The following is a 26322-nucleotide window of genomic DNA, read 5'->3' on the forward strand; positions in this document are numbered from 1 at the left end:
TATTTTATTTTTTGGTAACTTGGGAACTGGAACAGTGTTGAGTCTGGTGTCCCCTCCACCCCCACCCCTTTTTTCTTCTTCCCCTCTAACTTGCCTTCCAAGGCATTTTAGAGATCTGAGCTTTCATTTCTAGAGTTTAAAGGCCCAGGGGTAAGAAATGTGAACATTGTCCCCAGTACACTATTACTTGACTGGTCTATCTGCTAAATTATTCTGAGGAGCACATTATTCTCAGAATTAAATTAGATTTAGATTTAATATTGAATTGATTTATATTTCTATTACATTAAAGGCATTTTTTAATTATTCAACTGTATGTTGGCGGAAACATTGGAGCAGAGTCTTCTAAAAATGCTTACCTTGTATTTTCTCTAAGCAATGTTAGATTTTCTTCAGATATAAAAAATTATATCTTTAATTATAGCAGATAACATGTATTAATACTTAGATTATCAAAAGTCCATTGAAATTAAACTAGAAATCTAATGCATAACATTTTTAGAGCTGAGTTTTTGCTTAGAGACCATAAAATTCAACCTCCTCATTTTACCAAAAATAAAATTACATTCTGGGGAATTTTTTTAAATGTTTGTTTATTTTTGAGAGAGAGAGAGAGAGAGAGAAAGAGAGAAAGAGAGAACGAGTGGGGGAGGGGCAGATAGAGAGGGAGACAGTTTAAAGAGGCTGTAGGCTGTGAGCTGTCAGCACAGTGCCCAACGCAGGGCTCGAACCCACGAACCACGATCTCATGACCTGAGCCAAAGTTGGACGCTTAACCGACTGAGCCACCCACGCGCCCCTAGGGAGCTTTTAACAGTGTTTTACCTAGAACTTTACAGCTTGTTAATAAGCCAACACTTGAACTAAAGCTTCCTCTTAGTCCTGTATCATTTAAGAAGAGTTTACTCTTATATTCTAACAATTTCATGTGTGTGTTGATTTTGTTGTTTTAGAATCAAGTCTTGTCTATGGATCTGACTTTTTAAGAAATATAGAGGTGCCTGGGTGGCTGAGTCAGTTAAGCATCTGGTCATGATCTTTCGGTCCGGGGTTTGAGCCCCTCATTGGGCTCTATGCTGAGAGCTTAGAACCCGGAGCCTGCTTCACCTTCTGTGTCTCCCTTTCTGTCTGTCCCTCCCCCACTTGTGCTTGCTCACTGGCTCTCGCTTGCTCGCTCTCTCTCAAACATTAAAAAAATTTTTAAAATATATTTAATAGATTTTTTTAGCACAACTTTGGAAATGTATTCATGGGATTCATATGTTTGTAGTCACTGTATGCTAGTAGCACCATGTAATAAGCAGAATCCGTAAAGACGTGATAATTTCGTTGCTGGGTCTGGTCCTCTTTAAATGAACTTTATGGGACATCAGAAGCAGCAGAACAGAACTGTAGTGTAGTGATGGAACCTGGGTTTTGTATGATTAAATGGAGTGACGTAGGAGATGATCACGTAATCCTAGGCCTTCTTCCCTACAGCCTGTTTGGCCCATTTGTAGACGCCTTCATGGGGAAATGACGCCCATGCTGCTAGAAGGTGGGCTTCCTCAGGATGGGAAGGAAGGTGAGGCGGGGCTGCCTCTTCAGCCAGCGCACCGGGCCCCGTTACACTTGCCAACTCACTTCTGTTTCTGTTGCCTGGGTTTTAAGACTATTTGTGTTCTTTGTTTCTGCTGGCTTGCTTTGACAGACTCTGAACCCACCCCAATATGTGCCTCTGACCCTCGGTCGCTTTTTTTTCACTCTTGACTTCACACCAGCGTTCTTGGCTTCTGCACACCTGCCGTGCATGATTTGCTTGCCACCCGTGGTCTGGCAACAATAGTGTGACGGAAGCTTTGTCTTAGTGCCTGACTAGAAGTTGATATGAATCCATAGCACTTTTCTTTTGTGTCCTGCTGCCCCCAACTTGCAGTCTTGAAAAAGAAAAATGGCTCCCGGTAGGCCTCACTTTATCCCCATTACACCACATTATCCCCTTTAAAGTAACATGATTGCACTTTGCAGACGTTGCAGGGGGTTGTAGATCATTGCTGCCTGTTGTGGCACACCTGCCCCTTACGAGACAGCCAGGTTGTTTTCTTCTTTCTGTTCTATTCTAAGTTTGTATTTGCCTGCTTGGGTGGGTGGAGGGTGGGGAAAGCTTGTCCTGGATAGTGTCAGTCAGGTCCACACAACCCTAAAACTATAAAAGTGGTGCTTCGTATGCCAAGAAAAATATGGTGTGATTCTATTTCTCCACCTCACTGCAGATATAAACTGCAGTTCAACAATTTCAGCAAAAAGCTTAACCCACATGTCAAAGATTAGCTTACTTAGATCCGCTTGATCACTAGATTTGAGGATTTCATCTCCTTTGCAGACAGAATGATTTTTTTAAGGTAGGGGCCCTGTTTTCTGCTCATTACCCTAGACCTTTATTAGAGTTAGATCACCTCTGTCTTAGACATCTGTACTCACACATATAAAAGAGCCCTTTAGCCAACTTTTAGGATTTAATTTTTTTTTAACATTTATTTATTTTTGAGACAGAGAGAGACAGAGCACGAATGGGGGAGGGTCAGAGAGAGGGAGACACAGAATCTGAAACAGGCTCCAGGCTCTGAGCTGTCAGCACAGAGCCCGACGCGGGGCTCAAACTCATGAACCGCGAGATCGTGACCTGAGCTGAAGTCGGCCGCTTAACTTACTGAGCCACCCAGGCGCCCCAACTTTTAGGATTTAGACAGTGCCATGTTAGGTTCTTGGTATAGGTATATCCATTAGTTAGGCCCAGTGCCTAATCAAATTCTAGCAAAACCTCCCACTAATATGATGATGCTAATCTTCCAGTATCTGCATTAGGCAGAACTTCTTCCAGGCCAGTGGGAGGAGTTCCCATCTTATCTACTAGTTCCTGAGGGAAAATGAGGTCATTGTCGTCGCCATGATTGACACGGGATGTCATCATAATATATGCTTGCTCTATTTATGTGCCATGGAAGGAAGTAGAACCTCACCAAGAAGGTATCTCTTTTGGTTGGAAGATACAAGATTTGATAATTCCCCCAAACTGACCATATCACTCTGTGAAATTCAAACACTCCTTTTCAAGGAAAAAGGTTGGTTTTAGGAGCTGCCTTTAAAATAAGAAAGAACACTGCTTCTGTCTCCACCTATACCAGATCTTTTTGGTTGTTTTTACCTCCATGTTTTCTGCCTGTCTTTACAAAAACAAAACAAAAAATAAAACAAAGATGAGTTCCCATTACCTTAGAAAGAAGGTAAAAGCAACTGTCGATTTTTACTTGAATCTGGCACTCTGTCTTAGCTCTGGACTTGCCACATTTTTTCAAGCTTCTTGATCTGTTTTCCTCACTTGAATTTGATGCCCACCTACCTGACTCCATAATGATAGCTTTATCTGTTCATTTTCTCAAATCTGGCTAACCCTTGGCCATCTTACTTTTATGTCCTCTGATGTCTCTGCTTTGAACTGTGTCTTTTGCAAGCTAAGTTTTCTCTCTCTTTTTTAAGTTTATTTATTTTTGAGAGAGAGAAAGAGAGAGAGTGCATGTGAACAGGGGTGGGACAGAGAGAAAGGGAGTAAGAGAATCCCAAGCAGGCTCTGCACTGTCAGCATGGAGCACAATGTGGGGCTCGAATTCACAAACTGTGAGATTATGACCTGGGCCGAAATCAATCGGATGTTTAACTGACTGAGCCACCCAGGTGCCCCAAGTTTCTCTTTTTTAATGTGTGGTTTATCTCTTCTTTGTAGCCTCCTGTTAATAGCATTTAATGTGAGAAGCATTCGTTTTGATATTCAGCTATGACTAATTTACTCTAGCCTCTGTGTTAAAAAATAAAAATAGGGGTGCTGTGTGGTTCAGTCAGTTAAGCATCTGACTCTTGATTTCAGCTCAGGTCGTGATCTCAGGGTAGTGATATTGAGCCCTGCATGGGGCTCCATCCTAAGCGTGGAACCTGCTTGGGATTCTTTCCCTCTTTCTCTGCCCCTCCCCAGCTCTCTTGGGTGTATGCTTGCTCTCTCAAAAAAAAAAATAAAAATAAATTACACAATGTAACGTATTAAAATAAGAATCAAGTATTTTTCCATGTTAATCTAATTATGTTTGAATGTCAAACCTTTAGTTTTGACGTATAAAATTGATCTGCATTAAATGTTGTCTGGTACTGGGATTGTACTAACACAAATACTGCCCCAGCTACCTTATGCTGCTGATTGGCCACAGTATCTAACCAACTATGTGGAATGCTTGAGTCCTAGGACTCACTGGATATATCCTCTGGCAGGAAGGTGATGTGGATGGGTACTTCCAGTCAGGTGAATGTGTTTAAGAATGTTTTGCAGTGTTGAACTGAGTCTTCAGAGAAGCCCAGGAATCTTTGCTATATTGGCAAACTTAAGGCTTATTTGAGGAGTGTAGAAAAGAATAAAGCACTGTGTATTAAAAGGAGCACAAATAAAAATGACAGATTAAATGAGAACTTCAAGCAAAATTCCATTCCACATTCTTTGCTTTTCATTAATTATACAGTTGACTATGAAAACAATTTACAGATCATATTAATTCATATTTTAAATATACTTTGGGAGATGAGTGCTTCAGGGAAAGCAGTGTTTTATAATTCTGTGAGAAGTCATTTATGTTTTTTAAAATGAATTTTCTCTTTTTTGAATTGTAGCCTATGCATTATTATTCACTGGAAAATTCTATTGTAACCAGATGAGCAAAGCACTTTCATGAGCCATCAAATGAACATTGAAATTATATTATTATATAGAACTCATTTTTATAGTGCTATTTGGCAAAATGGAATTTTGCCTTCTCTTTGGGAAGAAGATATTTTTAAAATGTTAATAACCATTATGTACAATCTCAAAATGAGGGGCATGACTTTGAAAACTTGTAAAGGTAATATTATTATGAAATCAGTGATGAAAAAAATCTTTGCTCTTAAGTACTGTCCCCCACCACTGGTCCTTCTGTCATCCTCTTTTCTTTAGATCCTCTTGTGTCCTTCCTTAGTGGTGACATGGTGTGGAGGAAAGAGAAGGAAGCCTGAACAGCAGGACAGGATATATGATGGTTCATAGGAGCAAATGCTGTTTCTTAGTATATTGATTGTAAATTAGGGACGGAGGACTCTTTCATGTTGCACATTTTTCACATTAAACAGTTCTGAAGTCAGGGTATGTCTTAAAATCATGGTAGTGTTTTGTCTTAGTGGCTTATAAGATGATGTACGTTATAGTTGATGCTGTCTCAGATTTGATGAAATATTTGAGCAGTTCTGTGAGCTGCTACCTTCATACCACCAGAAAATAAAATTAACAGATATAGGGAGAGGAAGAAAGGGAGCCTGGGGTGAGGAGCCATATTCAGCAGTTTTAAGCTCTGGCTACTGCATATTAGAATGATCTATTGATGTTATAAAGATACCACCATCTCTTGCCCCCATAAGCCACTTAGAGTAGAATTTCTGGCTTTGGGCCCAGTAGTTTTTGTTGTTTTTGTTGTTGTTTTTTTAATTAAAAAAAATTTTTTTTGTTTATTTTTGACAGAGAGGGAGAGACAGAACATGAGTGGGGAGGGGCAAGAGAGAGAGGGAGATACAGAAACCCAAGCAGGCTCCAGGCTCTGAGCTGTCAGCACAGAGCCCAACACGGGGCTTGAACTCACAGAGTGCGAGATCATGACCTGAGCCAAAGTCGGACGCTCAACTGACTGAGCCACCCAGGCGCCCCTGGGCCCAGTAGTTTTTAAAAAGCTCCCCAGGTGATTATTCTAATGATCAAGCAGAATTGAAAAACCACCATATGAAGGTAATTTGTGAGTTCAGGAAAGGGAACTTATCTCAGAGGAGTTCTTAATGATGGGGACATAACTTCTGCCCTGTAGTTGTGGAGATAACTTTGTTAAATTATCTTGAAAATCATAAAGAACTAGTGTATGGCATCCACCGCTGTTACCAATTAAACATGGTGAAGAGAACAGGAGGTACTGAAGATGAAGTTAATGAAATACTTGAATCCTATTGACTTGATTTGAAAATAGGTGCCGTTGGATTGTCTATAAGTATTTCATTAATATTGTATCCCTCAACCCTGCTGCAGTCTTTCTATGTGCAGTGGTCTGTATTTTTCTTCCTTGGTATCACTCATCCTATCAACCGTGTTTGGCACTATTTAATAATACTATAGCATTGTAGTGAAAGTCTGTTCTCTAGGAGACTTAATCTTTCCTGGAAGGATTTGTTTTTTGTTTTAATTCATTTAATTACCTTTGCTATTTTTTTTTAATGTTTATTTATTTATTTATTAGTCTTTATTTTTGAGAGAGAGAGAGAGAGAGACAGAGTCAGAGTGCCAGCAGGGGAGGGGCCCAGAGAGAGGGAGACACAGAATCTGAAGCAGGCTCCAGGCTCCAAGCTGTCAGCACGGAGCCCGATGCAGGGCTTGAACTCACAAACCATGAGATCATGACCTGAGCCAAAGTCGGACGCTTAACCAGCTGAGCGACCCAGGTGCCCTGCTTTTCCTATTGTTTTTAAGTCATTTCTAATTTCAAGTGCAGCAGCCAAAGCTGGATTGCACCCTTTGATGAAGGTCTCACTAAAACAAACGATTATATTATTAGGATTTTCCTGCCTTATTTCATTTATTGTTAAACATAGCATTATTTTATGTTTTTTATAAAGCTGTGTTTTATTTCTGGGTTTTATCCAGCCTCTTATTCTTGAAAGCAGCTTTGAGGTTAGAAATTATGTCTGTTTACAAGTCAAAACATCATGCCCACATCTGTATTCAAGAGGTTTTTATATTGGCTAATTACATATATGATGTAACAAGCATAAAAGAGACTGTAGTCTGAAGTATAGGAGGAATAATAACTTGTGGACTTCATTTGTAAACATTAAAACATACAAATATTTGTTTTTAAAAAGCTCATTCACTAAGTTACTTCTTTGATCTAAAGTCTGTTATGGCTTTTGTCGACTGATAGAACAATCCAGATTCCTTTGTGCCTTTAGGCCTCCATCTTTGATTTTGTACTTTAGCTACTTTTCATTGTACTCCTGGGCAACCATTCTTGTCATTCACAGATGCTTTTTGATCATCATTACAGTGTCCTTTTTTTTTTCTTTAAAGTTTATTTATTTTGAGAGATAGTGTGGGAGAGGGGCAGAGAGTCGGGGGGAGAGAGAGAGAGAAAATCCCAAGCTGACGTGGGGCTCGAACTCACGAACTGTGAGATCATGACCTGAGCCAAAATCTAGAGGCAGATGCTTAACCAACTGAGCCACCCAGGTGCTCCTCAATTTCCCTTTTATAGGAATGTATATACAACCTCTTTCTCACAGTCCATAGGTGAACAGTTGAAGAGCAGTGCTATGCATCAGGAGGTTGAGATGTTTTCTAAATCTTTGGTCTAGTCCTCAAAATCTTGTTTCAGTATTTGTTTAAAATTGGGAATTTCCAGTGCATTAGGTGTATTTGTAATTTGAATATTATATGAAAACATATTACATAAATAGATAACTTTGGGGAATATTTATATTACTGCTCCTTTGTTACTTTTGAGGTAAATAATCAAATGCTAACTCTGTAGGTTTACTGAAATCTGAACATGATCTTTCATTCCTAAAATTTTTGAAGGTTAGAGATCAGAACATCCGTTGCCAAATTTGAATAGAATAAGGATCACTTTCTTAATAATATAGAGATTGCAAGTTTGCGTAACTGGTTTGTTAAGATACCAAGTAGTTTATATTGATTTGCCTTACCCTGTGAACCACAGGCAAAAAACTTCCATGAAAAGATTTTAAATGAGAAGAATGGAAATTAATAGGAACATTAAAAATGGTTTACCTTTTAAATTCACCGGCTCTGTGAAAATATTTTTTCTTCAGTCCTCTTCTGATGATAGACACAGATGTGATATAAATAAGAATCAGGAAAATAGCTTCAGAAGTCACAGGAACAGTTCAAAATCTTGGTTCTGGCTCACTTACCTGTGTTTTAACTGGAATTGGAAGTGCTCTTAAAGGCCTCCACACTGAAGTGGATCTGGAGTGGCCTTGTGGAAATGAATGCCTATAACTTCCTGATGCCTAGCATCTTCCTAATATACCTGGTATCATTAATTACATGCCAATGCTAATAAGCACCCTCCCTGCTTATTACTGTAACTTGTTTAAACTAGGTATGCCCTTAACTTGTAAAAAGTGCCTGTCGGTTTTCTTGAGTTCTTTAACATAGAGTCTATCTCAATTGAGATAAAGAGCCGGAAGGTCTTGGTTAGAGCTGAAATTTCTCAACATTTTGTTGTTGTTTCAAGAAACAGTTTCTAATTTCTCCTCAAAGAAAATTTGATTATATCTAGGTCTTATTAGAAAGTTATCAGCGCAGGGGTGCCTGGGTGGCTCACTCGGTTATGCGTCTGACTTTGGCTCAGGTCATGATGTCGCGATTTGTTTTGTGGGTTCGAACCCTGTGTCAGGCTCTGTGCTGACAGCTCCGAGCCTGGGGCTTGCTTCAGATTGTATCTCCCTCTCTCTCTGACCCTTCCCATGCTCGAGCTCTCTCTTTCACTCTCTCTCTAAAAAGAAAAAGGAAGGAAGGAAGGAAGGAAGGAAGGAAGGAAGGAAGGAAGGAAGGAAGGAAGGAAAAAGAAAGAAAGAAAGAAAGAAAGAGTGAATCAGCCCACACAAAAGAAACACTAATGGAGTAATAAAACATCCCCAGTTGGAAGTGAAGGCCAGTTGTTGTTTTTTTTTTTTCTTTCTTTGTTTATTAAGTGAAAGAGAATTGGAACTAGATCTCAGAGATCCCCGTCACTTCATTATGTACATGCTGAGGCCCAGAGATGTGAAGTAGTCTTGCCAAAGTGACATCACTATTTACTGACAGGATCAGAACTGGAACTCTTCAGTTCTTCTTTATGGCATATGTTTTATATATTTACCCTGTAAGTTTTTCTTAATTTTTTCTTATTTATTTATTCATTTATTTTAATTCTTTTTTTTTTTTTTTTAATTTTTTTTCAACGTTTTTTATTTATTTTTTTTGGGGGGGGGACAGAGAGAGACAGAGCATGAACAGGGGAGGGGCAGAGAGAGAGAGGGAGACACAGAATCGGAAACAGGCTCCAGGCTCCGAGCCATCAGCCCAGAGCCTGACGCGGGGCTCGAACTCACGGACCGCGAGATCGTGACCTGGCTGAAGTCGGACGCTTAACCGACTGCGCCACCCAGGCGCCCCTAATTCTTATTTTTGAGAGAGAGAGAGAGAGAGACAGAGCGCGAGCAGGGGAGGAGCAGGGAGAGATGGAGACACAGATCCAAAGCAGGCTCCAGTTCTGAGCTGTCAGCACAGAGCCCGACGCGGGATTTGAACTTGTGAACCGCAAGATCATGACCTGAACTGAAGTCGGATGCTTAACCGACTGAGCCTTCCAGGCACCTCTTTCTCAATTTTTTTCTGAAACTAGGTGGTAGGATATAGATAAATAAAACTATTATCAAAGTTGTGTGTTCATATTCTTTAAGATTCTTTTGGTTACAAGTAACAGAAACCAGGAAGTAAATGGATCTTGCAAAAAAGGACAGGGGATAGGTGATGAGGAGAAAATATAGGAAGGATTCTGGAATATTACCCAGAATCCAATTCTGGTGTGGGTCCCTTGGTTTGAAATTCAGAGAGAGAGAAAAACACACACAGGGAGAAAGAGAAAGAGGAAGGAGATGAAAGCCATTGTTCACTCTATTCCTACCACCTTCAGTGTCTTTCTGCCTTACCTCCTGTCTAAATTCCACCTGTTTTTCAAGATCTAACATAAACAGGGTGCCTGGGTGGCTCAGTCGGTTAAGCGTCCGACTTGAGCTCAGGTCATGATCTCACAGTTCATGAGTTCGAGCCCCACGTCAGGCTCTGTGCTGACAGATTGAGGCCTGTAGTCTGTTTTGGATTCTGTGTCTCCCTCCCCCCCACCCTCCCTCCCTCTCTCTCTCTCTCGCTCTCCCTCTGCCCTTTCCCTGCTTGGGCTCTGTCTCTTTCTCTCTAAAAAATAAACAAACATTAAAAAAAAAAAATCCAACATAAACATCGTTTTCTCTATCAAACCTTTTCTTGAACCTCAGCTAGGCATAATCTCTTTGTGTGTTTTAGTCTCTGTATTCTGTGTGTATCTGTCTTATCACTGTTAAAAAAATTCTGCATTGTGCAGTAGAGTCCCATAGCCCATAGGGAAGGACCGGTAGTCTGTCAGGTAAATTCAAAGGTAGGGAATCATAATGTGCATTCCTAGTGCCTTAAACATTTTACCTTAAGGGTTAAAATGTACATTTAGCTACCAGTGTACATGTAGGACAAGGCCTTTGATTACAGTATAGTATGCTGATTGAGCATCTGCTCTCTGTTTCTTGGGAAAATTCAACTCGTAATCTAGTTTAGATTTACAATTTTGGCTTCTTAGAAAAGAGCAAGAACTTAGACACTGAAACAGTAGGAATGCAGAATCCTTCTAGACTTGCATGTTTCTCTTCTAGTCTCCTGTTCATTTCTCCAGTGTCTACTTTGACAGTAGTTTTTTTAGCAACTTACTTTTATATCATGCCTTGCCAAGGCACTAAACCTGGTTTTCATAGAAACATCTCCTTCCCCCATACTCATAATTAATAGGATTATATAATATATAATCAAATTGCATAATTACTAACAGTAACACTAGCATAAACAACTTCTAATATAGTTAGAACAGAAGTGTGTGGGAGTACCAGAGATGAACCTAACTGCCCACTATGGGCAAGCTATGGGCATCTGTCACTGTATTTAAAAGAGGGGACTTGAGAGCCTTGGTAATCTAGAAGTGGGTTAAGTGGAGGTCTATTAAAAGTGATTCTGGTGTTGGGGTGCCTGAGTGGCTCATTTGGTTGAGTGTGCAACTCTTGGTTTTGGCTCAGGTCATGATCTCATGGTTTGTGGGTTCAAGCCCTGTGTCAGGCTTTGTGGAGCCTGCTTGGGATAAGTGATTCTGGTGTATTCAAAATGATTATATACCTGTCTTAGATTCCCACTAGACCAGCAACTCTCAAAATGTGACCTGGAAACTTTTGGGTAGAGGGATTCCTGAAACCTTCTCAAGGGACCTATGAAATCAAAACAATTATTCATAATAATACCAAGGCTTTTTGTCTTTTTCAATTCTGATTTTCTAAACATTTCTTAGTTTAATTTCTAATATCAATAGCAATAGATAAAACCCACATCAAAGCTCTTGGGGGGGGGGGGTCCTCAGTACATTTTAAAAAATATATGCCACAGAATCATTTGAATGGCTGCACTAGACTCTACTCCTTGAGGACAGGAGTCATGTTTTATTTATTTTTGTTATTCCTGATGCATTGCAAGTATTTATGGTCTTTTAAATTGGGCCAACAAAGTGGTTTTGTTTTGTATTTTTTTAGAAAGGGAGAGGGAGAGTGCGCTGAGCTGTGTGGAGGGGCAGAAGGAGAGAGAATCCCAAGCAGGCTCCCTGCCCAATCTCTCAAAGTTGCAAGCCGTGAGATCATGATCTGAAGAAACAAAATCAAGAGTCAGTCACTTAACTAACTGAACCACCCCTCACCCCCAACAAAGTGGTTTTAAGTAATGAATGAAAATGGTCTGTAATAAACAACAGTGGTGTGCAAGTAGGTGCTTTCAAATGCCTTTAAAATATAATGCAATATTTAAAGCATGGTTAGTGAAAAGAATATGAAAACATTTTCCTATGAGGCTTTAAAATGTGTGTGAAGGCTTTAAATCCTGCTTAGGAGGCTTTCTCATAAGTAATTGGCTTTTTAAAATTTATTTAAGAAGAGAAGGGGAATGAGCTAACAGAGATGTGGGGTTATTTAAGAGCAGCCAATCAGTGGGAAAATTCATTGCTGATGATTAAGACTTTTCTTTCATTTGAGAATCATTGGAAAGCTATTTTAGGTTCGAAAAGGGGATATGATGGACAGGAAATTATGGTTTGGGGAAGTGAATTTTGTTGCTTTATGAGAATGACCTTGATTGAAGAATAGTGATGAGAGTAGTGGCCAAGGTGAAATGGGCAGGTGCTTTGGATGCTTCTTACCCTTTCAGGTATTATATGGAGAACACTGACAGCAGAATCCTTTAAAAATTAAATTCACCCTGTCTACGTGGTGTAGATACTGCTAGACACGTGGGGAACATTAACAGATGGTATTAACAGGTAGCTCCTTTAGTATTCAACATTAATAGACACATGGATATAAAAGTAAATTATTTTCAGGAGTCATGTGGTATTCTAAATTTGTTTTTTAAAAAGGATTGATTTATGTTTCAATAGAGGACTTTCTCATGCACTTAAGATACTTTATACATAGGAATTTCCCAAATCTTGTTCTTGTTATGACAGTAATTGTTCTAGATAGACTATTCATCTTCAGTGGAGAGGCAAACTCAAACATAAGATTTGGGAAATTCAGATTTTTAATCTCAATCTTACTAAACTGATTAACAAGAAGAAATTATTTTAGACAGCTAAATTTCATATAAAATATTTATGGCTTTATTTCCTTTCTGACATATTTTGATGTAAGGTAGGCATGCTTCTCATCATTGCTTTTTACAGACATCTGTTAGTCTGTACTTGAGATTTGTTGTGTATCTCACACGCATTGAGGGACTCTTCAACTACTGAATTACGCATGTGTTCACAGGTTAGGGACTACAGTAAGGAGTCTTCTGGAGTTTGGAGACACAATCAAGAAAAGTCACCATAAAGAAGATTTTCTAATATAAATCATGTGGGTGTGGTACTATCTGCACCCTACATTTTGGTCAGTTTTTCTGCCCCCCACCCCACCCCCCAGTGAACTGTGTGTCTCTTGAAAAGAATACCATATCTTTTGTTGTGTTTTTTTCACATTTTAAATTATTTTTTAAATTAAATTTTATTTTTTTAAATTTATATCCAATTTAGCATAGAGTGCAACAATGATTTCAGGGGTAGATTCCTTAATTCCCCTTATCCATTTAGCTCATCCCTCCCCCCCGCCCACATACACAATCCCTCTAGTAACCCTCTGTTTGTTCTCCATATTTATGAGTCTGTTATGTTTGTCCCCCTCCCTTTTTTTTTTTAATATTGTTTTTGTTGCCCTTCCCTTGTGTTCATCTGTTCTGTGTCTTAAAGTCCTCATATGAGTGAAGTCATATGATATTTGTCTTTCTCTTGAGTAATTTCGCTTAGCATAATACCCTCTAGTTCCATCCACGTAGTTGCAAATGGCAAGATTTCATTCTTTTTTTTGATTGCCAAGTAATACTCCATTGTATATATATATATATATATACCACATTTTCTTTATCCATTCATCTATCGATGGACATTTGAGCTCTTTCCAACTTTGGCTATTGTTGATAGTGCTGCTATAAACATTGGGGTACACGTGCCCCTTCGAAACAGCATACCTGTATCCCTTGGATAAATACCTAGTAGTGCAATTGCTGGGTTGTAGGGTAGTTCTGTTTTTAATTGAGGAACCTCCATACTGTTTTCCAGAGTGGCTGCACCAGTTTGCATTCCCGCCAGCAGTGCAAAAGAGATCCTCTTTCTCTGCATCCTTGCCAACATCTGTTGTTGCCTGAGTTGTTAACATTAGCCATTCTGACTGGTGTGAGGTGGTATCTCATTGTGGTTTTGATTCGTATTTCCCTGGTGATGAGTGAGTGATGGTGAGCATTTTTTCATGTGTTGGTTGGCCGTCTGGATGTCTTTGGGAAAATGTGCCCATTTCTTTTGCCCATTTCTTCACTGGATTATTTTTTGGGTGTTGAGTTTGATAAGTTTTTTATAGACTTCGGATACTAACCCTTTATCTGATGTGTCATTTGCAAATATCTTCTCCCATTCTGTCGGTTGCCTTTAGTTTTGCTGATTGTTTCCTTCACTCTGCAGAATCTTTTTATCTTGATGTGGTCCCAGTAGTTCATTTTTGCTTTTGTTTCCCTTGCCTCTGGAGACTCGTTGAGTAAGAAGTTCCTGCAGCCAAGATCAAAGAGGTTTTTGCCTGCTTTCTTCTCCAGGATTTTGATGGCTTCCTGTCTTACATTTAGGTCTTTCATCCATTTTGAGTTTATTTTTGTGTGTGGTATAAGAAAGTGGTCCAAGTTCATTCTTCTGCATGTCGCTGTCCAATTTTCCCAGCACCACTTGCTAAAGAGACTGTCTTAATTCCATTGGATAGTCTTTCCTGCTTTGTCAAAGATTAGTTGGCCATACGTTTGTGGGTCCATTTCTGGGTTCTCTATTCTGTTCCATTGATCTGAGTGTCTGTTTTTGTGCCAGAAAATAGTACTGTATCTTAATCATCTTTGATTCCAAATGCCTAGATGGTGCCCTTTACCTAGTAGGCACTTAGTTCATATTAGTGGAATGCATGAAGTCATTCACCCTGACGAGATGAATCATAAATACATTGCTGATGAGCCAAAGGATTTCCTGAATTTCTTCTCAAAACCCGGGTGAATTTGCATGGAAATAAGACTGAACCATAACTTCCTAACCATAGACATAAATCTTTTCAGACCATAGGAAAGCTAGTGCCATCATGGGACAGTCATATATGTGCTATCAAATAAAATAACGTCTGTAAAGTGACTTTACAGCAATGTTTGGTGCCTGGTAGTCATGTTGTAAGTGCTAACTTTTGTTTACTTTTTCAGTTTCTCTCAAATTTTGTGTCAGGGTCACCATAAGAATTCTTACTAATGGTAGGAAAAATTGCCCTTTTGTTTGAACAGATGTCCATAGCAGTTAAAGCTCTTATTTGGACACACCCAACTTAATAATTCTGCTTGAAAATAGAAGTCAGAGCAACTGGCAGGCAGAACTGGTACACAGCATAGCCTAGACAATGATCTGTTCAATTTCACAGTATTCTAGTCATAGTGTATTCTAGAATTTTATTTGCCTACATGTATATGTGAGTGTGCACACCCACACATGCAAATATGTATTATCTTTGATTTTAGTGGTTTAGACTAGCTGAGTTTTTAGAAGTTACTTCTCTGCCAAAGATGAGATAGCCTCCACACTCTTCAGATTTTTTAACTTTGATTTTATGCCCTTACATTTAAGCCACCCTCTCTAGAAAAAATAAATAGAAGTTGTTATTGGCAAGTGGCTGCAGCAGCCCAGTAAACCTGACAAGCTCAGTTTTTCACTAGCCAAGAGTAAGGTTTTTCTCTATTCTGACTAATGATGGTACTATAAACTTACCAGTATTCCTTTTGTTTCATTGATTTTTATTATTATATTTGATGCTGATCATTATTACTGTGGTTAGGATGTCAAAGTAAAATCTTAAAAATAATCCGTGTAATCTCTGAATACATTTGTTAATTTTTTTTCTTTCCATTCAAGATAAACTTTCATTGGAAGGAATAGTCGTACAAAGAGCTGAATGTCGACCTGCTGCCAGTGAAAACTACATGAGATTAAAGAGGTTGGTGTTTTTTAACTTTAAAATAATACCTGATAGTTCCTCTTGGGGATTGAAATACATAGATTACTTATTGACTGCATGAAGACTATAGTTACGTTAAAAGTGTTTTCTTCAAAGGCTGTTTGGTTTTAAACCTAAGAACAAACTTCTAGTTACAAAATAAGTCCTGGGGATATAGTGTACAGCTTGGTGACTATAGTTAGTATTACTATTTTGCATATTTGAAAATTGCTAAGAGAATAGATCTTAAAAGTTCTCATCACAAGAAAACCTGTAAATATGATGAACAGTTAACTAGACTCATTGTGGTGATCATTTTGTAATGTCTGTAAAGTTTGAATCATTATGTTGTATACTTGAAACAACATATAATATAATGTTATATGTCAATTATATTTCAATTAAAGAAAAAAAAAACCCAGGTAAGAGTTTCTTTGCTAAGAGAACTTTCACAACTTGGGCTGTTTATTTGGGATGTTTTAAGCTACTCTCTTAATATAACCTGAAATCACACTTTTTATACTTCTTTTTTCTAGTCATCTTTATAGATTTTGATTCTCTAAAGATATGTAATAAGATATTTGTACTATTTTATTTTCAAAGGCTGTAATTTTCCCATAATGAACATGTCTAAAATACTATACAGGATAAAGCAAGTAGAGCTGCTAGAATATCATCCTTTTCTCTTGATTACAGAGAACTTTTTGTAAACTTACTCCTTGTTAGAGATTTTTCATAAGGTCTTCCCCACTGTTGTATATGGTTAACATTTTATAATTAATATTGGAAGATGACTGCAAATTCTCGATAGTCCAAATTTTGACTTTCAAAGAGCAATTTTTTAAATGCTGAGAAGTGGAATATACTTGCTTTAAACTTTCTAAAACATTTTTTATTTTAAGTAAACTCCATGCCACCCGTGAGACTCGAACTCACAACCCTGAGACCAAGAGTCACATGCCCTACCAACCGAGCCAGCCAGGAGCCCCTTGGTTTATACTTTTTGTTGAATATATTTCAGCTCCATGTAGTTTAGAATTATAACTTTGTTCATTCATTCAGCACTTACTGTGTGAAAGGGTAGTGAACAAAACAGGTAAAACTCTCTGTCCTCGTGGAACTTCTGTTTCAGCCAATCATAGCTGTACAGAGCTCATAACGGGGAGCACACTGTTCAGGCTATAACGACAGCCTCTCTGAAAATAAGTGTTCTCATGCTTTAAAGTGGCTGCTTGAGCCACATCCTCTCTAATGTCATGTCATCTTCTTAATTTCCCCACCTTCTCAATTAAATTATTGTGTGTCTCTCGGGAATGAAACAAAAAGACTGTTATTTTTTTTGTGTCCAATAATTCTTCTCATTTAAATGCCTCCCCAGGGCAAGTAAAAGGATGACAACCAAAATGAAGACTTTTTATAACAGAAAATAACTTTCATAACAAAGTAACTTTGGAGAGGTGTTTCTCTCTTTGGGTGTAGCCTATAAAGTTGATCATACAATGCAAGTCTTTTTTGTAGACTTCTCTTCTTCAAGTACTGAAATGGAAGAATGCAAAATCTGGTTATTGAGCGGCCTGACAAGATCTTTTTTTGTGGTTCTAATTTTCTTTAAAGGTTTCTAGACCTTTTTAATGATGCGATTAGGCAAGTCACCTGTTGTGTTAATGAAATGTCTGCTTTTTTCTGACCAAAAAAGATAGGAAGATTGTTTAGCCTTTTGACTCTTGCTAAAAGACCAGCCATTACATATTTCAGTTACTTACATGACTTAAGGACACAGAGTGATTCAGGAGATGATAATCATGTGAGTTTCATAAAATAGGCGATACATGACGCGTCTTGAATACTGAGATTGTTTTGACCAAGTAGAAAAAGAGAGGAGTAAGAACACCCTCAACAGAGAGACATGCATGCATAAAGACTTGAGGCCTCTTTCACACCTCACATCCAAAGTGTCAGAAAAATTTTATTGACCGTTCCTTCAAAATATTACACATCTGCATTCCGACCATCTCCCCTCCCCCCACCCCCATGATGTGTTGTCATCTCTCACCTGGATCACTGCAGTAGCCTCCTATAGCAGACTTCCTGCTTCTGTCCTTGCCCCACTGTGATCTGCACACCTGTCAGACCACTTCTCAGATCTATTAAGTCATGCCATTCCTTTGCTCCTGGGTCACTTGCAGTGTGTCCTTTATCACTCAGAATAAAATTTGAGTCCTTGGAATCATCTGCAAGGATCTACATGATCACCCTCCTACTCCTTCCCACTTCTCCCTATCCTTTGATCCTCCCCCTCACTCCCCTCACTCCCCTCACTCTGCTTTCACCACCCTGACCTCCTCTAACAGTCATGAGTACTCTAGGTACTTCCATATTAGGGCCTTTACACCAGATTTTCTTTCCTGCCTGGAATGTCCTTTCTGCAGATAGCAACATGGCTCACTCCTTGTCTCTTTCAAGTCTCTTCTCAGATTCTACTTTTCCAATAGTGCCTACCCTGACCAGCCTACTTCTTTCTATACTTGTATTTTCTTATAGACCATATCACCTCCTAATATACTGTATAATTTATTTATATTTATTGCTATCTTCGCCCTTGTGTGATTTAAACTTCCGTGGTTGGTTCTTTGGTGTGTGGGCGTGCGCACACACAAGCACACAATCATCTATTTTGTTCACTTATACACACGTATACCCAAGTGCTTAGAACAGTTCATGACATGTAGTAGGTAGTAAATATCTGTTCAGTGAATAAATGGCAGGAGATAAGGTTTAAAATGTTAAATACCTTTATGTTCTTGCTAAATTATTTGTTAAAGAGTCTATGTTGTGGTAAGAAATTTGGACTTTGTGCTGTGGTTATTAGGGAGGCACTGAAGAATTCTAAGCAGCGTGGAAAGCAAAGTTTTGGATAAGCCTTTCTGTCCACAATAAAAGACTGAAAGCAGGGAAATAAGCTAGAGGCAGATGTGATAGCCCAGGTACAAAACGTCTGAATGACTAAACGTTAAAGTAGTTCTAGTCGGAAGGGAGATGAAAGACTAGGTTTTGAGGATACTTGGAGGTAGAGTCGATAGGATTTAATGAACTCATCTCCTACTTAAGTGGTTGCGGGACAGGAGATTTCGCTAGAACCAGACTGATGGTGGCCTGGGTGCACTTCTGCTACGAGTCCTCAGACTGATTCCATACCAACCTGTGTGTTGCACAGGATGGGCAACACTGATGAGAGTGAGGGGTGAGGCTTTATAGACCCCATGTCCATTTTACTTTAAATCCTGGTTGACCGTTTACATAAAAACTTAAAAGAGCAGAAAGTACTTAAACTGCAAGAAGAGTACTGATGGGTAGATTATCAAAATAGGAAAGTGATGCGAGTCATAAGTTGTATCTCATGTACAGTTGACACTTGAACAACGAGAGGGTTGGGGTGCTGACCCTTTGCAGAGTTGAAAATCTGTGTAGAACTTTTGACTTTCTCCAAAACTACCAATAGCCGACCATTGACTGGAAGCCTCACCAATAACGTAAACAGTTGATTAAACATATTTTGTATGGTCTGTGTATTATTACTGTATTCTTATGATAAAGTAAGCCATAGAAAAGAAAATCATAAGGAAGAGAAAATACATTTACAGTGCTGTACTGTAAGGTATCCATGTATAAGTGGACCTGTACACCTGAGACTAGTGCTGTTCAAGGGTCAACCTGTACTTTGTTTATCGCCATTCAACATTTTTCAAATGCCAAATGTGATCACTGAGGTAAGGCTCAGTTTAAAGAAAATCACTAGATACTCTTCTTGCTCCAGAGAATTTACAGTTTGTAAACCTGAAGGAACACACACACACACACACACACACACACACACACACACACACGATTATCTAAAACATCTATTTACTGATGATATGGTAGGAGGCAGAGAATGTGGTGGTGCTGGGGCGCCTGGGTGGCTCAGTCGGCTAAGTGTCCAACTCTTGATTTCGGCTCAGGTCATGATCTCACGGTTTGTGAGATCGAACCCTGGGTCATGTTATGCACTGACAGCACAGAGCCTGGTTGGGATTGTCTCTTTCTGTCCATGTAGAACTTTTGACTTCCCCCAAAACTACTCTCTTTCTCTTTCTCTCTCTCTCTCTCTCTCTCTCTCTCTCTCTCTCACACACACACACACACACACACACACACACACACACAAACTTAGGAAAAGAAAAGAAATGTGGTGGAGATCAAATGGAAAGGCAGATTTCCAGATGTAGGTGACATCAAAGTAGGACTGTTTGAGAGCAGACCTGGCAGCCCAGTACCTAAGATACACTATCCCTCATATTTCACACATACGCTCAAAGTTTTTCAGGGCCTACTGACTGCTTGGTCCTTAATGACATTCAAGTTTGTGGATAATCTGGCTTTGTTTTTAGCTGTTTTCCTTTTGGCAGACATCAGCTAGTTCTGCCACACTACACATGGTTACCCTGGATGTACTGGGCACTTTTAAGTTTTTATGCCTTTGTTACATGCTGTGTCCTATACCTAGAATGCCTCATCTATCTTCTGCCAAGATCCTCTGAGCTCTTACATCCAACCCAGGTGTCACTTACTCAGTGAAGCCTTCTCATGTCTTCCATTCCCCACTCTAGTTAGGATCTGCCATACCCTTTTCCACATTCCCACATACTTACTTATTCTTCTTTAATGGTATGTATGAATGTCTATGTGTTCTTTTTTCTTTCTTTCTTTTTTTTTTTTTTAATGTTTATTCATTTTTGAGAGAGAGTGTGAGCTGGGGAGGGGCAGAGAGAGAGAGAGAGGGAGACCCAGAATCTGAAAGAGACTCCAGGCTCTGAGCTGTCAGCACAGAGCCTGACGCGGGGCTGGAATCCACAAACAGTGAGATCATGACCTGAGCTGAAGTCGGACGCCTAACCAACTGAGCCACCCAGGCGCCCCATAAATGTCTCTGTTTTCTGCTGTTTAAATGTGCATGGTTGCATCTTCTACAAGATTATGAACTTCATAAGAACAGGGGTTGTAGGTTTTATCTTCTTTCTTTCACACTGTCTCTCCCTACCTTCCTTTTTTTATTCTGAGCACTTAGCGTAGTGCATTACAAATACTAAATACCCAGAAGTATTTGTTGAGTTGAAATAAAAAGGAATGGCAAAACTAGGTGCAGAAGCTTAGGAATCAACAGCATCCAGCTTTAATTTTTTTTTTACTCAGAACTGCACTTGAAACCTGGACTTGATTTTTTAGTTAATTTACACATGCATACGTGGACCCGCACACATACATACGTATCTTCCTTTCAAAAGGGGAAAGTGATGATAAAGCAAATATAGAAGTATATCATCAACAACAAAAGGTTTTCAAAATATAAAGTAAGAATTAAATAGTTTTCCATTTGCAGAGGACTGGAAGAGAAAGCCTTTTTATCAAAGAAGACCTTTCCTTAAGTCAGTGAGGTTTTTTCTTTAACCATGCGTCTTTACTGTATTATATTTGCAAATAGTGGCTGAACTACACTTTTAGTAACATAAATAGATATATTACAAAGTATATTTTATATTTACATATAATACTCTTTAAGAATGATCAGTACTACTTTAGTGGGAATTTAGTTTTAGTAATAAAATTAAATTTTAGTTGATAAATTAGCTACATGTGATGAGAATTACAATTGCCATATTAATCACATGTAAGTAAGATTCTGTTAGTTTGTAAGATGCTGTCAATTCATTTAGATAAAGGTGGAGATAAATATTTTTACTATTTATTTATTTTGTGTGAGAGAGAGAGCATCCCAAGCAAGCTCTGCACTGTCAGTGCACAGCCCGACGTGGGGCTTGATCTCACAAACTGAGCTTATGACCTGAGCCAAAATCAAGAGCCAGATGCTCAACTGACTGAGCTACTCAGGCACCCCATGGTGGAAATAAGTATTGCAGTAAACCCAAGGAATATGGGAACCCCTCCAGTCAATAAAATTCAAGCCAAGGAAGAAAAATTCATCCTATGCTGTAATTTTCTTTTGTCCAGTCCCATCACATAATATAAAATTCTGCAAGCATCCATTTAGCCACCAAGAAAACACAAAAGGGAAAAAGAATTCCACTGCTTCTATTACTTTCTGTTTATCTGACATAAATTTGGATGGATCTAAGTGATATTTTATTAGGAGGAAGTTTATTTTGAATTAGTAAATGTGAATATATTTGATATCAGTTCACATTGGTTTACTAATTTAAATTTAAATTGTGTTTTATTAAGTATAACTTTAATGATCGTGAGGCTTTTTAAAAAAACTAATCTCTGTGCCCAATGTGGAACTTGAACTCATGACCCCAAAGTCAAGAGTTACATGCTTCACTGACTGAGCCAGGCAGGCACCCCTTAAGGCTTTTTAAATAATCAAATGATAAATTAATACATTCACCCTGCTTATAATTCATGTTGTACTTTTTAAAATATAATGGGGACATAAAGATAAGGCAGTCACCGTAGTGGGTGTTTTCTTGTAGGAAAGTCATAGTAATAGGAAAATATGTGGCTTTTTAACTTGTGCATGTTTATGTCACCAATTCATCTAAAAATACTTGTCTCAAAAGTTTTTATTTTTAATTCTTTCAGTGTTTGTGGGCTTTCTTCAAAAACCTAAGAAAAGCCTTTCTCTTTGGGAACAGAACATTGGCTGTGGAGAGGTGGAAAAGAGAAAAATCAGAGTCTCTTTTTCTATGCTAAGACACCAGATAGTAGAAAGCAAGTTGTGATTCTCTTTCTTTCCTGGGGAGAGGTTACCAGGCTGTAGCTGCCTAGATTCCTGATGTCTCATATTATGATAAAAGATGTCTTAGAATGTCTTATTATAAGGGAGGAAGAAAAGTACCCCCTCACTCAGTAAACCTTTATGTAATTTGTGGGTGATGTGATTCATATGGGTGAACTAGATTCATGCCTGAAGAAGTTTCTGCAAATAAAATTTTTGCTCAATGCAATAATAACACCGAAGCATTTTCTTTTCTTTTCATTTAAACTAGTATGTGGATATATTTAGTACTTGTAATTTTGACTCTTCTCCATAGATAAATTTCATAAAGAATAATTACTTTGTAAGTGGTTTTTCTTACATATTAGGATGATAATCTTATAGCTGTGTCCCTTTATATTTAAAAAAGAAATACAAGGTGAATTATAAATAGGATTATCACATCATTTATCATTCAAAACAGGATACTTTTGAGAATGAAAGCGGGCACTAACCAGAGAAGATGCCACACTGGGACATAGAAGTGTAAACTGCCAGATAAAATTGGGATATAAGGTCACCCTTATTATGAATAGCCCAGATACACTGAAATGCTAACCTTTTAAAATGAGAACTAAAAGGTAAGAGTCAAATAATGAAAGTGCTAGCAGTTAGGAGATGTATACAGTACCAGATGTTCTAGACTAGGTGAAACTGCTATGAATGAATGTAAACCTTGTGCGCTCCTCAGTAGCCACAGCAAGTTGGGCATACCATAGAGCTGGGTTAATGTCTCCATGTAAATTTTTATATGAAGTTTATTAAAACAGCAAAATCAGTAATCATTTTTCTGTTAATCCTCAATAAAATTTGAAGTCATAACAGCAGCTCAGAATTCTATAAAGATAATTTTATGTCCAGGGAAACGTAGTATTAGATTTTAGCTTTATGATAGTCTCATTTGAAACACAATTTTTGGTGAACGTTGAGGTTAATGATTAATATATTTATATCTGTTACGATAACTTTCATTTGCCGGTATCAGAAAACCCAGGGCAGACTGGCTTAAAAATCAAAGAAATTCATTGACTCACATAAATAAAACGCAGTGGTATTGTGGGCTTTAGCCATGCTTTATCTCGAAGTTCTCCACATCATCAGTGCTTGAGCTGTGCTTCTAATTTTCTTGGGTCTTTCTTCAGCTTGACTGTCTTCAGGCTGGTATTTCTCCTGGTAGCAAGATGGCCACCTGCAGCTGCCAGGATTATCTGCCTCTTTATTCATATGAAGCCCCAAGAGTTAAGTGACCTTGTCTTTAACCGATGGTTGAACAGATAGACCCTTCACTTCCTTCTTTGGGCCAGCGTGGGTTCTGAGTCTATCCCTGAATCAATAAATGCAACGGTGAAGATGGAATATGTGATTAACAGTTGGGAACCACCTGTGGAAATGTGTAGGTGGTGGGGTCAGTTCCATCTAAAGCGTGCTCCTCAGTAGGGAGGGGGTAAAGTGGATGCTAGGGAGACAATCATGAGGTCCACAGCCAAACCATTTTTACCAGAAAGCATCTTAGGGACAGGAAACATTTGCCAAAGACATTCTCACGCTTGATTGCTTCCTTTGAGGAATGACCATTTTATCCTCTAAAGAGGATCAAGAGTTTTATTAGAAAGCAAATCTGTATCTATGAAGATAATAGTAGGGTCAGGTAGTTAAGAGGTTGGACTCTAGAGTCAGACAACCTGGGTTTAAAAACTGGCTTCGCCATTTACTGGCTATGTGATCTTTCTGTGCCTTTGTTTCTTCATCTGTAAAATGGGATAGTGGCATTTATCTGTTATGATAAAGACAAAATTATATAGTATGTGAGGTGTCTTCCACAGAGTAGGTACTTGGTAAGTATTAACTCTTACACTGGCAATAATTACCTGAGTAAGAACTCTTGCCCTAAAACTCTGCTGGAGATACTTCCAACCCTACCCAGTCTGTCTTGGTTCTCATGATAAGAGACTTACAACAAGGATTCTTTTTGAATCCCTACCTTGAGGTAGATCAATTACTTCAATCAAGTGTAAATTAGAAATAGAGCAGAAAGAGAACTGTTTGTTCCTGAGAGAAAGAATCTGAAGATTTTGTTATAGAGTCCATGATAATCTCTTTTCAAAATAATCCTAAAGTGGTAATTTAGGTATTACCTAAATTATCTATCTAGATATTAACCAGATTCAGACACAGGGAACTGTGTTAACTCTCTCTTCATAGTCTTTTCATCTACTTTTTTCTCTGTCCTCAGGGACTCCTTAATGTGGCCACCATAAATTACATGTGTATATTAGAAACCCATGGGTTTTTAGTTTATAAATCTGGATATTCAGAATCTTCGTGAACAGCGTGAGGGGTAATAATCCTGACATTTTCCCAAGGTTTCTTTGGAAACAGTCCTGTCCTCCTCTCCTGCAGTGATGCTTGGGCTAAAGACTCTCCTAAGGTACCCAAATGTATGATTTTTAAAATGTGGAACTATAAATCTTTTTTAATCAAAGATATTTTTTAAGTGCCAGGGAACAGGAAGTCCTTCTGAAGAGCTAATCCAAGAAGGCAGCTGGCCTTCTTTGCCTTAAGCGTGCTGTTGTTCTCACATCCTTTCCCCTGTACTGCTCCTTTTTAGTTATCACTTTAAGTGAAGGAGCTGATGTATAAGGAGCTGGTGTCATCATTAAAATACAATTTTTAAATGTATTATGAGTAGTGTAGTAAAAGTACAAAAATATCAGTGGGATAAAACTACCATAAGAAACTAGGCAGGGTGTTTTACTTAGAATTTTTAAAAAGACTAAAACAGCCCCTCACAGGGAATGCTATTTGGTGCAAGGAAGACATCTTAGTCCATGTTAAGAATCGTCTTTTATTATTTTTTTTAATAGATTCATTTATCTATTTTGAGAGAGAGAAAGAGAAGAGCTCAAGTCCCAAGCAGGCTCTGTGCTGTCAGTCCAGAGCCTGTCTCAGGGCTCACATTCACAAACCATAAGATCATGATATTAGCTGAAAATCCAGAGTTAGATGCTTAACTGATTGGGCCACCCAGGCACCCCAACAATCCTCTTTTCAAAAAAAAAAAAAAATCTTAGGGACATTGATGGTGAGGATGCCACCATTTCCTCTGAAGAGCCATAGCAAGCTGTCCTCCATAGCTCTTGAGCTATAGACTACACTTGAAGATTTGGTATTTTGATAAAAGAATGGTTTCTAAAGGATTGTAAAAAGCTATTGGGAATATATATATATAAAGAATTAAAGTGGGGCGCCTGGGTGGCTCCGTCAGTTAAGTGTCTGACTCTTGATCTCAGCTCAGGTCTTGATCTCAGGGTCATGACTTCAAGCCTGGTGTTGGGCTCCTCACTGGAGCACTGGCATAATTATCAACCAAGTTTTCATTATGATTTCCTTCTTCAGAGTTCTCTGATATTTTTACTGTAAGATAGGAATAGGAGAGGAACTTTTTGAGTACCTGCGAACTGTCTCACCCTAAGCGGCTCTCGTCTTTGGAGTTTCATACCTCCTCTGCCCTTTCTCTTGGTCTTCCTTGGGGTTCCAGCCCTTTCTTATTATACTGCCAATTCCGACTCAAGTGTGCACTGTATCAAAACCGGTCACTGTCACTCTTCCCAGGTGTGTCATGTCATAGCCCTGTGCTTGCTGTACTCTGTTCTTGGGTTTCTGCTTGCCAGAATCCCTGTTAATCCTTTAAGATTCGCTTCAAATGTGCAATGTCGCCAGCTATTTTTCTCCACACAGGATAATCACCATCATCACCAAGCTCCTGCTACACTTTTTCTAATAAACTGCTAATCACATTTTTCTTTTTAGTTTGTTTTTTATTACTTTTGTTTCTCTCTACTAGATAGTGAGCTTCTTGAGGTCAGGGAATAGATCTGGTTCATCTTTGTGCTAACAGCTTTATGTTCAGTAAATTCTCATAATTGACCAAAACCCAGCGTTTTGAAGTTAAGGATTTATAGTTCTAGTATGATTAATGAATC

At 38.6% G+C, this 26322-nt stretch overlaps 1 protein-coding gene across 1 annotated transcript in view; it reads left to right on the forward strand.

Annotated features, from left to right (window-relative positions):
• GTF2F2 (general transcription factor IIF subunit 2) overlaps positions 1-26322 on the forward strand; it is a 154595-nt gene that overhangs the window by 69036 nt on the left and 59237 nt on the right. Inside the window, exon 5 of the mRNA XM_078433441.1 lies at positions 15447-15528. Within this exon, the coding sequence (XP_078289567.1) occupies positions 15447-15528 (82 nt within the window). The remainder of the gene's footprint in view (positions 1-15446; positions 15529-26322) is intronic.

This window comes from Panthera onca, chromosome A1, assembly GCF_046562875.1.
Source record: "Panthera onca isolate mPanOnc1 chromosome A1, mPanOnc1 haplotype 2, whole genome shotgun sequence".
In the NCBI taxonomy this organism is placed as follows: Eukaryota; Metazoa; Chordata; class Mammalia; order Carnivora; family Felidae; genus Panthera; species Panthera onca.